This window comes from Hemiscyllium ocellatum, chromosome 37 (genome assembly GCF_020745735.1).
Source record: "Hemiscyllium ocellatum isolate sHemOce1 chromosome 37, sHemOce1.pat.X.cur, whole genome shotgun sequence".
NCBI lineage: Eukaryota > Metazoa > Chordata > Chondrichthyes > Orectolobiformes > Hemiscylliidae > Hemiscyllium > Hemiscyllium ocellatum.
Genome location: NC_083437.1, coordinates 20,338,662 through 20,353,821, shown reverse-complemented (window position 1 = coordinate 20,353,821; position 15,160 = coordinate 20,338,662). Strand labels below are relative to the sequence as shown.

The window sequence follows — 15,160 nt, the reverse complement described above, 5'->3', positions numbered from 1 at the left end:
TTAACATCTATTGTGAACAGCTGGGATGTTTGTACTGGTTCCTGCGGTTTCCCACTGGACACTACCTGCCATTCAGAAAAAAAAATGTTTCTACTCTTTGTTTCCTGTCTGCTAACCAATTTCCTACCACAATATCTCCAATCCCATGTGCTTTAACTCCAACCTGCAGAGAGTTTCTCGCTGATTCCCAATGATTCTGGGTCAAATGCACCCTTGATGTCAAAAGCAATCTCCCTCATTTCACCCCTGGAATTTAGCACTTTTTCCATGTTTGAACCAAGTCTTTAATGATGTCAGGGGCTAAGTGACCCTGGCAGACACCGAGTGCCAATGTGTAAGTGATTGATAAGCAAGTGCTGCTTGATAGCACTGTTGATGACACCTTTCAGCACTTGACTGATGGTCGAGTGCGCCCTGATGGGGTGGTAGCTGGCCTGGATGGATTTGTCCTGCTATTCATGCACAAGACGTATCTGGGCAATTTTCCACATTGTTGGGTTGGTGCCAGCTTGTGGAGTTTGCTAAGGATCTGGAATGGTGAATACAGACAAGGGCATTGTAACATGAATGTCAAGCCAGGAGGAATTCAGCACTGTCTGTTGGCAAATAGATACATGCCAGACAGCCGCCCTTCTCTATTAACACTTTATGGGCCAGGAGGAGCAGATATGCCCTCAGCCTCTACTCCTCTAAGACCCTCAGTGAGTCTTGGTCCACTCGAACCCCAGCTTTCTGAATTCAGTGGAAATAGTCTGCACCCTCAGTGCAAACTGAAATACCCTTCCCCCACTGAACTGCTCAGGATTATTTCAGGCTCCCCCTCCCAGCCAGCCAGCTGGTCGTGAATCTGACTGGGTGTCGTTCAGGACTTTGGGGAGTTTTATTTCGAGGTGCTCTTCTTAAGGTGGGAAGGCACTCCATGTCCCTCACCTCTCCAGATATGTCGCATATTATTAGGTGTCCCATTTGCTTCATAGCTTCCCTGTCAACGATTCAGACCTTTTTGGTGACTCTTCTGTCTACTGAATCCGAAAACTCATTGGTATTTTTATTTCAAAAGTACACTGTACATTAAGCTGAAGAGAGGTACTCACTCAATTTTCACATCCATAAGAGCATAATTCATAGGAGCAGAACTTAGGCCATTCAGCCCATCAAGTCCACTTCGCCATTCACTCATGGCCGATAGGTTTCTCAATCCCATTCTCCCGCTCTCCCCGTAACCCTTGATCCCCTTAACAGTCAAGAACCTATCTATCTCCATCTTAAATACATTCAGTGATCTGGCCTCCACAGCCTGCTGTGGCAATGAATTCTATAGATTCACTACTCTCCGTTCTAAAGGGTCTTCCCTTTACTCTAAGGCTATGTCCTTGGTTCCTAGTCTCTCTTACCAATGGAAACATCTTCCCATATCCACTCTGTCCAGGCCATTCAGTATTCTGTAAACTTCCAATTAGATTTCCCCCCTCATCCTTCTCAACTCCATTGAATATAGACCCAGAATCCTCAAACGTTCATCATATGTTAAGCTTTTCATTCCATTCTCGAGAACCGCCTCTGAACACACTCCAGGGCAGGTACGTCCTTCGTGAGATATGGGGCCCAAACCTGTGCACAATACTCCAAATGAGGTTTGACCAGAGCCTTATAGAGCCTCTGAAGTACATCCCAGCTTTTATATTCAAGTCCTCTCAAAATAAATGCCATCATTACATTTTCCTTCCTAACTAATGACTCAACCTGCAAGTTTACCTTGAGAGAATCCTGGACTAGAACTCCCAAGTCTCTTTGCACTTCAGACTTCGGAATTTTCACCCCATTTAGAAAATAATCCATGCCTCACACTTTCCTACGTTGTACTCCATCTGCCATTTCTTTGCCCATTTATGAGATGGCTTTTTGGAGCAGCTTGTGGTAGAGCCCACTAGGGAACAGGCAATACTGGATTTAGAATGAGGCAGCTGCTGAAAATGTGTTGCTGGAAAAGCGCAGCAGGTCAGGCAGCATCCAAGGAACAGGAGATTCGACGTTTTGGGCATAAGCCCTTCTTCAGGAAGGCCCTCCTGATGAAGGGCTTATGCCCGAAACGTCGAATCTCCTGTTCCTTGGATGCTGCTTGACCTACTGCGCTTTTCCAGCAACACATTTTCAGCTCTGATCTCTAGCATCTGCACACCTCACTTTCTCCTCTTTAGAATGAGGCTGTCTTGACAAGGGAGCTTAAGGTGAAGGAACCCCTAGGATGAAGGAGTTAAGTGGTCATACCCTCTGAATGATGTGGATTTGGGGAGAAAATGGGGGGAATCACATCAGATCAGTAGATAGAAGATTCCTGATGTCAATAGCAAAATCCCATTTTCCAACCGACTGTTGCACAGAGTTGGGATTCTCACTAGTGAGAGGCTTATTTAAATACATTAACACTCTTAGGATGACATTAATGCCTCATGGCTATGGGGTTCCTCACACGGGACAATACTCAAAGTGAAACTCCTTGTAGTTACTCTCGACTGAAACCTGGAGGGAAATAGGGATCTCAATGTGGGAGGCAGAGGGTGACTTCAGTGGGGGAGGGGGAGGGGGTTTTCAGTGTGAGTGGGGGGAGGGAGATCTCAGTGTGGGAGGGAGAGGGGATATCAGTGTAGGAGGGGGAGGGGGTTCTCAGTTTGGGAGGGAGAGGGTGATCTCAGTGTGGGAGGGAGAGGGGGATCTCAGTGTAGGAGGGAGAGGGTGATCTCAGTTTGGGAGGGAGAGGGTGATCTCAGTGTGGGAGGGAGAGGGGGATCTCAGTGTAGGAGTGGGAGAGGGTTCTCAGTGTGAGAGGAAAGGGGGATCTCAGTGTGGGTGGGTGAGAGGGGTCTCTCAGTTTGAGTGGGAGATCAGATCTCAGTGTGGGATGAGGGATGCGAATTTGAGTGTGGGGGGCAGGGGGATCTCAGTGTGGGTGGGTGAGGGGGATCCCAATGTGGGAGGGAGAGGGGGATCTCAGTGTGGGGGAGGGAGGGGATCTCAGTATGGGGGGGTATTGGGATCTCTGTGTGGGAGGGAGAGGGGGACCTCAGTGTGGGTGGGGGAGAGGGTTCTCAGTGTGGGTGGGTGAGGGGCATCCCAATGTGGGAGGGAGAAGGGGAAGCTCAGTGTGGGGGGGAGAGGGGGATCTCAGTGTAGGAGGGGGATTGGGATCTTTGTGTGGAGCGAGAGGGGGACCTCAGTGTGGGGGGGAGGGGAGATGGGATCTCAGTGTGGGAGGGAGAGGGGGATCTCAGTGTGGGAATGGGGGTGGGGAAATCAATATGGGTTGGGGTGGGATTTCAATGTGAGAGTAGGGGAGATGGTAATCAGTGTGGGGGGGGAAAGGATCTGTGTGGGAGCGGGAGGGGAATCTCAGTGTGGGAGGAGGTGGGATTTCAGTGTGGGAGTAGGGGAGATGGCAAATGGTGTGGGCAGGCGGGGATTGTGTGGGAGTGGGAGGGAGACCTCAGTGTGGGAGTGGGGATGGGGAGATCAGTGTGGTGTGGGAGGGAGGGGATACCACTGTGGGAGAGTGATGGGGGCCACACTGTAGGGGGAATGATTCAGTCACTGTGGGAGGGTGATTTGATAGACTCCTGCCTCTGTTTTGCACAGCGTTACTGTTGAGAATGGCCCTGCCTGCTGCTCAATGGAAGGATGGCCTGAGTCGCTGCATTAGAAACACACTCATGGGATTTCCTCCAGTTCTTGCATAACATGTTTACAATTTCCCAAGGATTCCTGAGCAGCGGGGAACTCCCTGACAACGTACCTGAGATGGATGGGACAGGGGGAAGCAATTCAGTTCATTTTGGAAACAGCTGACACAGATTTGATGGGCCAAATAGCCACCCTTCTGGACTGCAACAAATCTAAGATTAAGCTCTGATTAAGAGCCTGCCTTCCACGCTTCCCTCCTCACAGCAACATGACAGAGGTCAAGAATTCAGGAGGAAATCCAAATTGCCTCTTGACAAGTATTTCTGCTCTGAGATAGCTCCAAGAACACAGCCACTTTCATTAAACAGTGCAGCATACATGCCAAAGGATCCTGCCGTACAGACCAACATTTCACGCTCTCTTCTCCACAAACTAATGCATTAAAACTATTTGGCTGGAGTATTCAGTTTGGCCTCTGCCAACATACGTAGGTTGTGTTCTGTGTGCTGTGAGCACTGTCTGTCCCAATTCCTGATTTTAATCAGCTCTCCACAATCTCTCAAGACAAAAGTTTGCTTCATCTCACTGAGACTTGCTCTAATGACACATCCGGAACCTTCTGTTTCCAATGTGAAATGTCGCTCAACACCAGCTGAATGTTGTTTGGTCAGAAGTAAGACCGTGACAAATTAACTTGGCCTACAGACCACCCTAACTCTGCCTCAATACCTCTTACCCAGCCCCCACAACCTATACCCACCCACCGACAGTTTGCAAATTTCCCACAACACCCCCGCCACCTCCACACCCAAAGTTAAAGGCAATTAATTCATTTTTCGATCTGTCTCATGCAGCCTTAGAGCCATAGAGATGTACAGTACAGAAACAGACCCTTCGGTCCAACCCGCCCATGCCGACCAGATATCCCAACCCAATCTCACCTGCCAGCACCTGACCCATATCCCTCCAAACCCTTCCTATTCATATGCCCATCCAAATGCCTCTTAAATGTTGGAATTGTACCAGCCTCTGGCAGCCCATTACACACATGCACCACTCTCAGTGTGAAAATGTTGCACCATAAGTCTCTTTTGTATCTTTTCCCTCTCACCTATGCCCTCTAGTCCTGGACTCCCCAACCCAGGGAAAAGACTTTGTCTATTTATCCTATCCATGCCCCTCATGATTTTATGAACCTCAATAGGGTCACCCCTCAGCCTCCGATGTGCCAGAGAAAACAGCCCCAGTCTGTTCAGCCTCTCCCTGTAGCTCGAAACCTCCAACCCTGGCAGCATCTTGTAAATCTTTTCTGTGCCCTTTCAAGTTTCACAAAATCCTTCCAATAACTGTGGGGGAACATAGTGTGTGTACATTGACTAGTGACCAAATTACTAACTGAATAAACAAGGCAGGGCTGCAACAAGCAATCCATCTGGCAACACAAACACAGGCATTTTTATATTAATGTTTGTGTTATTGGTGAGAGATGTTGGCTGCTGGTCTTTAGAGTCCAAATCTCCCCGTTTTATATTTAACTTGATGCAAGCTAGGTCCCTGCTGGAGTGCCACTAAATAACAGACCCTTTTTTAGAACATTTCCAACAAGACAAGACATGCATCTGACATCAAAGGATTGGATCCCAGCTCCTTTATACAACAGTGGGAATATAGTCTAATCCTCAGAATTCAGTCATCTTAAACTGTAATTGAAATACACAATGTTTTGAATTAAGCAGCAATTATTAAAGTTAGACTGTTTAAAAGTACTTCACATTGATACGCTTCAAGTAGTATTTCATTGACTGTGAAGAACATTCTGAGATCGTGAAACGTGTTACATAAATACAAGCCTTTCCTCTTAAAAAGTATTCAACAAGATTCGGTATTGATATACAACAATTAATTTAAAGAACCATCTGGTGCTGTGTGGCTTTTGCAAGATATAAATGGATTTCCCAGCAATGAAGTCATCCATGATTCTTTGTGAGTCTGTATACATGTGCATATGAATTTGTGCATGGGCTTTTGTCTCTGTGTGCATGTAGGTTTGCCTGATGAGCTGGAAGGTTTGTTTTTCTAGGAAATGACATCACCAACCCAAGGAAACCTAAACACATAAATGAAAAGCTGGCCATACCACCAGTGCTTCATCCGGAGGCTCACTGATGATGTTACCTAAGATGGTGATGAAACGTCTGAAACCGATCCTTCCAGCCCAGGGAGCAAACCAACATCCAGAACCTCAACCTAAGCTACAAATCTTCTCAAAACTCACTAACACCTATGTGTGTATGTGTATATAAGTTTGTGCACGTATTTGAATTTGCATGTGTGTGCGTGTGTATGGAATTTTGAATGTGTGTATGTGCATTTGAATTTATGTAAGAGTCTGTGTATGTGAATTTATGTGTATGTCAAAACGTGTGTGCATATGAGTTTGTGTGTATATTTATTTGTATATATTTGTGTCTATATGAGTTTGTGTATATATGAGTTTGTGTGTATATATGAGTTTGTGTGTATATATAAGCTTATGTGTATATGAGTTTGTGTGTGTTTATGAGTTTGTGTGTATATATGAGTTTGCATGTGTATATGTGAGTTTGTATGTATATATAAGCTTATGAGTTTGTGTGTTTTTATGTGAGTTTGTGTGTGTATATGAGTTTGTGTGTTTTTATGTGAGTTTATGTGTGTGTATATGAGTTTGTGTGTTTTTATGTGAGTTTATGTGTGTGTATGTGAGTTTGTGTGTTTATATGTGAGTTTGTGTGTGTGTGTGTATATGAGTTTATGTGTGTGTATATGTGAGTTTGTGTGCGTGTATATGAGTTTATGTGTACAAGTGTGTGGTTGCTTCAGCATTTTCTGGAATTGCTCACTCCTCTGGAAGCTGCCTCCGCTTCATCTCCTGGGAAAGAAAACCATTGAATAAGGTTTTGTGATACAAAATACTGCCAGAGAGCAAGATCACACAATCACCTGGAACACTCTCATTTTGAATGGTTACAGCCACATGATTCACAACAAAGACACTGGAAAACAAAGTGCGAGCTACAAGATAACACACACTTGTTTCAGTATCAGACTTTTTCCAAAAATGCATTTTAAATAGTATTCTACTTCCTTCCAAAATAAGGTGTAGTTAGTAAGTTTGCAGATGACACCAAAATTGAAGGTGTAGTGGACAACGAAGAAGGTTACCTCAAATTACAATGGGATCTTGATCAGATGGGCCAATGGGCTGAGAAGTGGCAGATGGCATTTAAAGGCGAGGTGCAGCATTTTGGGAAAGCAAATCTTAGTAGGATGTATACACTTAATGGTTAGGTCCTTGGGAGTGTTACTGAATAAAGAGACCTTGGAATGCAAGCTCATAGCTCCTTGAAAGAGGAGTCACAAGTAGATAGGAAATAAAGAAGATATTTGGTATACTTTCCTTTATTGGTCAGAGTATTGAGTACAAGAGTTGGGAGGTCATGTTGCGGATGTACAGGATGTTGGATAGGCCACTGTTGGAATATTATGTGCAATTCTGGTCTCCTTCCTATTGGAAAGATGTTGTGAAACTTGAAAGGGTTCAGAAAAGATTTACAAGGATGTTGCCAAGGTTGGAAGACTTGAGCAACAGGGAGAGGTTGAATAGGCTAAGGCTGTTCTCTCTGGAGTGTCAGAGGCTGAGGGCTGACCTTATAGAGGTTTACAAAATTATGAGGGGCATGGATAGGATAAATAGATAAGGTCTTTTCCCTGGGGTCAGGAGTCCAGAACTAGAGGGCATAGGTTTAGGGTGAAAGGGGAAAGATTTAAAGGAAACCTAAGGGGCAACCTTTTCATCCAGATGGTGGTGCGTGTATGGAATGAGCTGCCAGAGGAAGTGGTGGAGGCTGGTACAATTGCAACATTTAAAAGGCATCTGGATGAGTATATGAATAGGAAAGGTTTACAGGGATATGGGCAGGGTGCTGGCAGGTGGGACTAGATTGGGTTGGGATATCTAGTCAGTATGGATGAGTTGAACCAAAGGGTCTGTTTCCGTGCTGTGCATCTCTATGACTCTATGACTATAAGTGTGAAATATGCAGAAAATGCTGCACAGATGCTGCCAGATCTGCGGAGTTTCTAGAATACTTTCTGTTTTCATTTCTAGTATCCTCTCCTGTCCTGCAGGTGCTCATACATGCCTGAGCACAACTTGGGATTGTAGCAGCCATTCAACAGTTTACCCATGTGGCAATTTCTGGATGTTGGTGAACTATTTTATTGTGGAGTTAAAGCTGATTCTATCCTTCTCTGATATTGAACAGGAGCCATAGGATGGGCATTAGGAGCAGGAACTTGGAATGATATGCCTTCCTTCGACATAGTGTTATGAATTATGAAGTCACAAGTTAATATGTTTTGAGGAATATAACTAAAGTTTGGGATGGAGAAATGCCTAGAGGGAAGTCGCAATGGATTTAGCATAATTGCAAATCATAGGGCTAAATTTAAATAAGGTCAGAGTCCAAAATGGGAAACCTATTCAATGAATGATCCCATTCTAAGCCTTTTAAAATATTAATATAGTTCCCCAGATTTATAGAAGGGCTTGGTAATTATAGATAATTCATTTATGTATCTAGCCGGAACCTCCCAAGTGTGTCATGTTGCCATGGAGATAGATCATCTTTGCAATTTCTTACAGAAAAAGGTTGTTGGGAGTTAGGGCCAACTTAGGAGAAGAACTGGCTGGAGCCTGGAAGCAGCTTTGAAACATCCAGAGAAAAAGAGAATCTGCCAGAAACTGTAGAGCAGTCATAGAGGACCATCAGAAAGCAAGGGTATCTTTTGATGGGATTCACTAATCAAGAAGGCAGTGAGATTTGTGTTTGAGCTCAGATACTCACAAATGTAAGGCATTTAAGTAGAGTTGATGGGTCACCTAGCTGGTGGAAAGATCTCAGGAAATCTCCCACCTTCGAGAATAATAGCGAAGCTGAGGAGAATCAATGTGAATTCCTGAGAGCTGTGGCACAACTTGGTTTGACCTCAGGGAAAGTGAAAGAACCCTCAAGACAAGGAGGAATTCTTGGATGGAAATAAAAGTAAAACTGGAAGCTTTCAAGTGAGGTTTTTGTATTTAAAGATGTAGTGTTTTTGAATTATTATTTAATAGTACGTAATTTGTTTAAATCTTAGTTGGCAACATTTTGTCTAAAAGTGAAATCTTGCAGGGTAATTCTTACAGTTAATAATTGAGAGTCTGAATAGCGGTATCCACGGAGATCCTAACAATAGGCAGCTGTAGACAGCTCCTAGTGCCTTTCTGAAATTCAGGAAACCCAGCATCGAGCCGGGAAGAACCTGGATATCTTTCATGCTCCATGGCATGGTGTGACAAAAGTCACTGCTTTCATAAAGCATTATCTGCTACAATGGATCAATAATTGGGCAAATACTCTTAGATAGAAAAATGGGTGTCAATGAATTTGGATCTGCTTGGAGACCAATTGCTAGTGGTATCCCTGTGGTTTGGATTTAGGACCGCTGCTGTTTACTATTTGCATTAATGATCTAGATATAGGTTTTAGGGGAACAATCCTCCAAAATCCAAACAATACTGAGATAACTGCGCTTGGATTGTAGAGCACGTGTGACATGCTGAGTAACCAGAAATATTGAAAGGTATTGGGCTCATGCACATGGGCAGGTTAAATGCCCATATATCCTGCAAAGAAACAATTACACCCAGTACAGAATGGAGACACTTAGACAATTTATTATTATAGTTTTGCTTTTGAGATGTCTTTCTATTTCTCTCCTCTTGTAGGAATTCCATTATTTCTCCTCCATGTGAAGGTGACTGATCTATAGTTTCTTAGTCAGGTTCTAGCCCTCTGCTTAAACACAGAGAAACATTAGCTATCTGTCAATCTTCTGGAAGAATAACTTACTTGGATGAAGAGTTAAATATGTACAGTAATATCATTGTTCTTTTCTCCCTAGATACTTTAAAACGCTTGGATGTGATATGTCAGGACTTGATTATTTATTCCCTTAAAGATTGATTAGTTCATTTAATTTTTTTAAAAATCAAAATGCAATTATCTTCTTTCTAAATATAGCATCTGAGGTCATGTCTGTATGTTCTGTTTCCTTGCTAATGAAAGACTGAATGTACCAGATTGGACGCACATAGACTAATTATTTCACCTAAATAAGTTAAGAAGGACCTGGGGTCATGCCTTTAAAATTTGTATGGGCAGAACGAGTGAACAGTGAACCAGTTGAACTAGCTCACAGCTCAGGAAATGAATACCAATTCTTTGAATTATGCCCATCTTTGTGGGCGGCACAGTGGCTCAGTGGTTAGCACTGCTGCCTCCCAGCGCCAGAGACCTGGGTTCAATTCCCACCTTGGGCAACTGTCTGTGTGGAGTTTGCACATTCTCTCTGCGTCTGCATGGGTTTTCTCCTGGTGCTCTGGTTTCCTCCCACAGCCCAAAGATGTGCAGGTTAGATAAATTGGCCATGCAAAATTGCCTGTAGTGTTAGGTGGGTTAGTCAGCGGTAAATGTAGGGGTGGTGGGGGGGGTGGGTTGCTCTTCAGAGGTGTGGACTTGTTAGGCCAAAGGGCCTGTTTCCACACTGTAGGGAATCTGATCCAATCTTGGATTGGTGCTGTTCCTGGCTGAGGTAGTGACCACCTCATAGACATAGAATGTATCTTGTTAAATAAAGCAGGGTTAAAGTGTTCCCTTTGACTAGGTTTGACCACCGAAGGGTAGGGTCAAGGAGAAATGTTCATTTCCTCACCCTGCTAATTGGCCTGGTTTTTTAAATGTTGGTTTGTATCTTCCAGGATGGTGCATGGTGCATGGGGTTGCAGACTATGTTGTGATGTATAAGTCATCACAGCACATGTAGAGCTATCTGAGCTGACCTGTTTGTATTTTCCTGGACATCATTCTGGATACCCCCTGAATGGCACATTCTTATCATTTTTCAAATTATACCAATAATCCCAGCAAATAGCTAACTAACTAGTTACTAAGTGAGCAAAGTGGATTAGAACTCTGATTCATTCGGAGTGCTGCAATTATCGAAAACTACTGTTGCAGTCATATATGCATGGTGGAAAGCAACTTCCCTTATTGAGCTCAATGAACCAGTTACATTTTTTCCTTTTCAGTTTGTCTCCCATGTTACAATTGTTTTTTTGATCTAATCTTGCTGTTTCCTGTCAGACTACCACACATTATAAGATTTAGACGTTTACAGAACTCGGCAGTGAACAATAAGATAGCACAGGCAATTTCCACTCTCAGCTTAGCATCCGACTGCAGTTGGCCTGGTCTCCATGATCGTACTTGGCACATTATTAGATACATTTGCTGTTCTTTGTGTTAAGACGTGCTAGCTGGAGTTCAATTTAATATTGACCCACCCGCATCTCAATTGATAATGGGTTGAGAGTCATAGGATGGGCGGAGGAAATTTCTCTTCAATGCCATGTGAATTGCACATTCTCCCAGCATCTGCATGGGTTCCCTCCGGGTGTTATGGTTTCCTCCCACAGTCCAAAGATGTGCAGATTCGGTGGATTGACCATGGGAAATGCATGACTTAAGGGAAAGGATAGGGGCTGTGTCTGGGTGTGATGTTCTTTGGAGGGTCAGTGTGGACCCAATGGGTTGAATGGCCTGATTAGACACTGTAGGGATTCTATGACTCTGTGAATAAGCCAATTCAGAACCAGCTCTGAAGCTGGGGCTGAAATACTCCCCAATTCATTCTAGTTCCCCCTAACATCTCCTTCCAAGGATGGCAATGAGACTTGCTAATTAAAGTTGACTGGAAAATAAACTTGCTCAATACAAGGGGGTGGGTTTAATTTTGTTTGTATTATGGAGATAACACATTCTATCAATAGACGGCCAAAGGTCAGTTCTCCTCCTTAACAGCAGTGGGATTTGAGCTTCCTTTGTTGGTTGTGGCCATGGCTGTTTTCCCATGTACACAATCGCTAAGTGCTCTGCCACTGGTGTAGGGCAGTCGGAAATTGTTAATGATGTTTCTAAATGTTTATGCACATCTTAATCTGTAATTGTCACATCATCCTCCCTTTTAAAAGCTTGTCTCAAGAAGCTGTGCTCTAAATGGCCTCAGGATTCATGTTGAAAATCAAATAGTTACCAATTAACTTAAATATTATTTTAAGAGACACAGTCTGGAAGAGAACTGGGCTAAGCAACAGAGATATACAATCAGCAACACCAAATATTACACTCTCTGGCAATGAACTAAATAGTATGAAGGGGTTGGATTAACACAAGTTGAGATATAAACAAAATGCTCAAATTATCCCATCAATTCAAGACTACTTGTTCCTTTAGCTCCTTGACAGCACTGAGCTCATTAATTCCTCCCAGCCAATGCCATGAGTACTGACTGGAGTTCACAGCGAGTAATTAACGAGTGCAGTGATGCCTTCAATTTATGACCTCAATGATTTTATGAGAGGTGAACATATTGTTCCTGACGTGAGTTAAATGCTGATTGAAGCAAAGGGAATTGAACCTTTCACCTCAAGCATTCAGTGTTTGTATCAAAGTCTATATGGATATATATATATATATAGCACGGTTAGATGGAAAGAATAACTCCCTCTGTAGTACTCGGAAAAATGTGGGATGGCGCGGTGGCTCATGGTTAGCACTGCTGCCTCACAGCACCAGGGACCCAGGCTCAATTCTAATATCAGGTAACTGACTGTGTGGAGTTTGCACATTCTCCCCGTGTCTGCGTGGGTTTCCTCTGAGTGCTCCAGTTTCCTCCCCACAGTCCAAAAATGTGCAGGTTAGGTGAACTGGCCGTGCTAAATTGCCTGTAGTGTTCAGGTTTTCCCAGGTTGAAGCTCAAACTGAAAGAAGTGAAAGCTCCTTTCCAAGCACTTATTTGGGGAAAGCTTGCAGAATGAGTTTGGAGTAACTTTTATCCAGTTAGAATTTTAAAGAATCCCTACAATGTGGAAACAGGCCCACATATGTGCTTTAGTCAAGGGTAAATATAGGATAACAGGTTAGAGGGGTGGGTTAATCTTCGGAGGATTGGTATGGACTTGTTGGGCCAAAGTGCCTGTTTCCACATTGTAGGGATTCTATAAAATTCTAACTGGATAAAAGTTACTCTGAACCCCTTTTTCAAGCTTTCCCCAACTAACTGCTCGGAAAGGAGCCTTCACTTCTTCCAGTTTGAGCTTCAATCTGGGAAAAGCTTAGACTTCATAAAACAGTTTAATTTTGCTGAGTGGTACGCATAGACTAACAGACAAACATTCCACCCTGCACTGAGGTTTCTGTAAATCTAGTATCAGGTGCCTACTTACCATCGAGTTCTGAAGATTGACGAGCTGTGTGGTGGTGTCACACAGCTCCTGGTCCTGCTTCCTCAGCTCTCTCTTCAGAGTTTCGATCTCATAATCTTTCTTCTTCAGCTTCTCCCGCATCATCTTCTTCCGATACTCGGCCTGGAGCCAAGAACATAAACAAAACCTGACGGAGGACATAAGTACTCACTAAATGAATGTGCTGCATGATTTAGCCGACTTGACCGGGAAGAGCCCACTCGTCACATTAGTTAGGGCAATTGCTCCGAATGACAACTGGCCCCTGACACATGTGCCTGGGTAGGATCTAAGGTCAGATCCTGGCCCAGGTGATGATCCAGGCAGCCCTGTTTGGAAAATGCACTCAGTAGGTGGACAGATGTGCCCAGAATGATGGTGGCTGAGGTTGGAATCAAATCCATTCAGGACACCTCCTCAGTCAAACAATCCTCTTTGTTTTACCACATACACATGGTGAAAGGGCATAGCTGAGTATGATTCTTAACCACTCTAGATATATTCCATTGCCCATGTTAGCTGTCGAAAACTGTCAGTAATTGTGCTGGATTAAGCATAGTTTGGTCCTGTAGTACAATACCCTTTGAAAATTTGGGAGAGTCCAAACTCATTGCATACAGGATCTTTTCCAGCCGTGAAACAGACACGAATGTAAATTAGCTTGCTGAGCTGGGAGATTTGCTTCCCATCTTCAAGCCAGTTTTAGCGCCCATATGTGTTAGCAATTTTTGAGAAGATCTGTTAGCTCACTGAGCTGGGCTAGCTGACAAACTTATCATTACACCTGAGCTATAAATCTTAGAGTCATACAGTCATAGAAATGTTCAGCACGGAAACACACCCTTCGGTTCAATACTTCCATGCCGACCACATATCCCAACCTAATCTAGTCCCATTTGCCAGCACTTGGCCCATATTCCTCTAAACCTTTCCTATTCATATACCCATCCACATACATGTTAAATGCTGTAATTGTGTCAGCCTCCACTATTTCCTCTGGTAGCTCATTCCATGCATGTACCACCTTCTGCCTGAAAATGTTTGCCCTTTAGGTCCCTTTGATATCTTTCCCCTCTCACCCTAAACCTAGTTCTGGACTTCCCCACCCCAGAGAAAAGACTATCCAAGCTCCTCATGATTTTATAAACCTCTATGTGGTTACCCCTGAGCCTTCAACGCTCCAGGGAAAACAGCCCCAGCCTGTTCAACCTCTCCCTATAGCTCAAATTCTCTAACTCTGGCAACATCCTTGTAAATCTTTTCTGAACCCTTTCAAGTTTCACAACATCCTTCCGATAGGAAGAGACCAGAATTGCAAGCAGTACTGCAAAAGTGGCCGAACCAACGTCCTGTACAACTGCAACATGACCTCTCAATTCATATACTCAATGCTCTGAACAATAAAGGAAAGCATACTAAATGTCTTCTTCACTATCCTATCTACCTGTGACTCTACTTTCAAGGAGCTGTGAACCTGCACTCCAAGGTCTCTTTGTTCAACAACACTCTCTAGAACCTTATCATTTCGTGTATAAGTCCTGCTAAGATTTGCTTTCCCAAAATGCAGCACCTCGCATTTATCTAAATTAAATTCAACTTGCCACTCCTCAGCCCATTGGCCCATCTGATCAAGATGCCAATGTAATCTGAGGTCACCTTCTTCGTTGTCCACTACACCTCCAATTTTAGTGTCATCTGCAAACTTACTAACTGTACCTTCTATGTTCATATCCAAATCATTTATACTAATGACAAAAAAAATGGACTAGCACTCATCCTTGTGGCACTCCACTGGTCACAGGCTCTAGTCTGAAAAGCAACCCTCCACCACCACCCTCTGCCTTCTACCTTCGAGCCAGTTCTGTATCCAAATGGCTAGTTCTCCCTGTATTCCATGAGATCTAACCTTGCTAATCAGTCTCCCATGGGGAACCATGTTGAACACCTCACTTAAGTCCATATAGATCACGTCTACTGCTCTGCCCTCATCAATCCTCTTTGATAGTTTTTCAAAAATCTCAGTCAAGTTTGTGAGACATGTTTCCCACGCACAAAGCCATGTTGACTATCTCGAATCAGTCCTGGCTTTTCCAAAAG

General features: G+C 43.7%; 1 protein-coding gene across 7 annotated transcripts in view; it reads right to left on the bottom strand.

Annotated features, from left to right (window-relative positions):
• Nucleotides 1-6,513: 6,513 nt before the first annotated feature.
• The window catches only part of fhad1 (forkhead-associated (FHA) phosphopeptide binding domain 1), a 158,268-nt gene continuing 149,621 nt past the window's right edge, over nucleotides 6,514-15,160 (bottom strand). For all 7 annotated transcript variants that reach the window (XM_060852109.1, XM_060852107.1, XM_060852114.1 and 4 more), the window contains 2 exons: nucleotides 13,046-13,186; nucleotides 6,514-6,586 (listed from right to left, as the gene is read on the bottom strand). In XM_060852109.1, coding sequence (XP_060708092.1) covers nucleotides 6,554-6,586; nucleotides 13,046-13,186 — 174 coding nt within the window. In that variant the 3' untranslated portion in view covers nucleotides 6,514-6,553. The remainder of the gene's footprint in view (nucleotides 6,587-13,045; nucleotides 13,187-15,160) is intronic.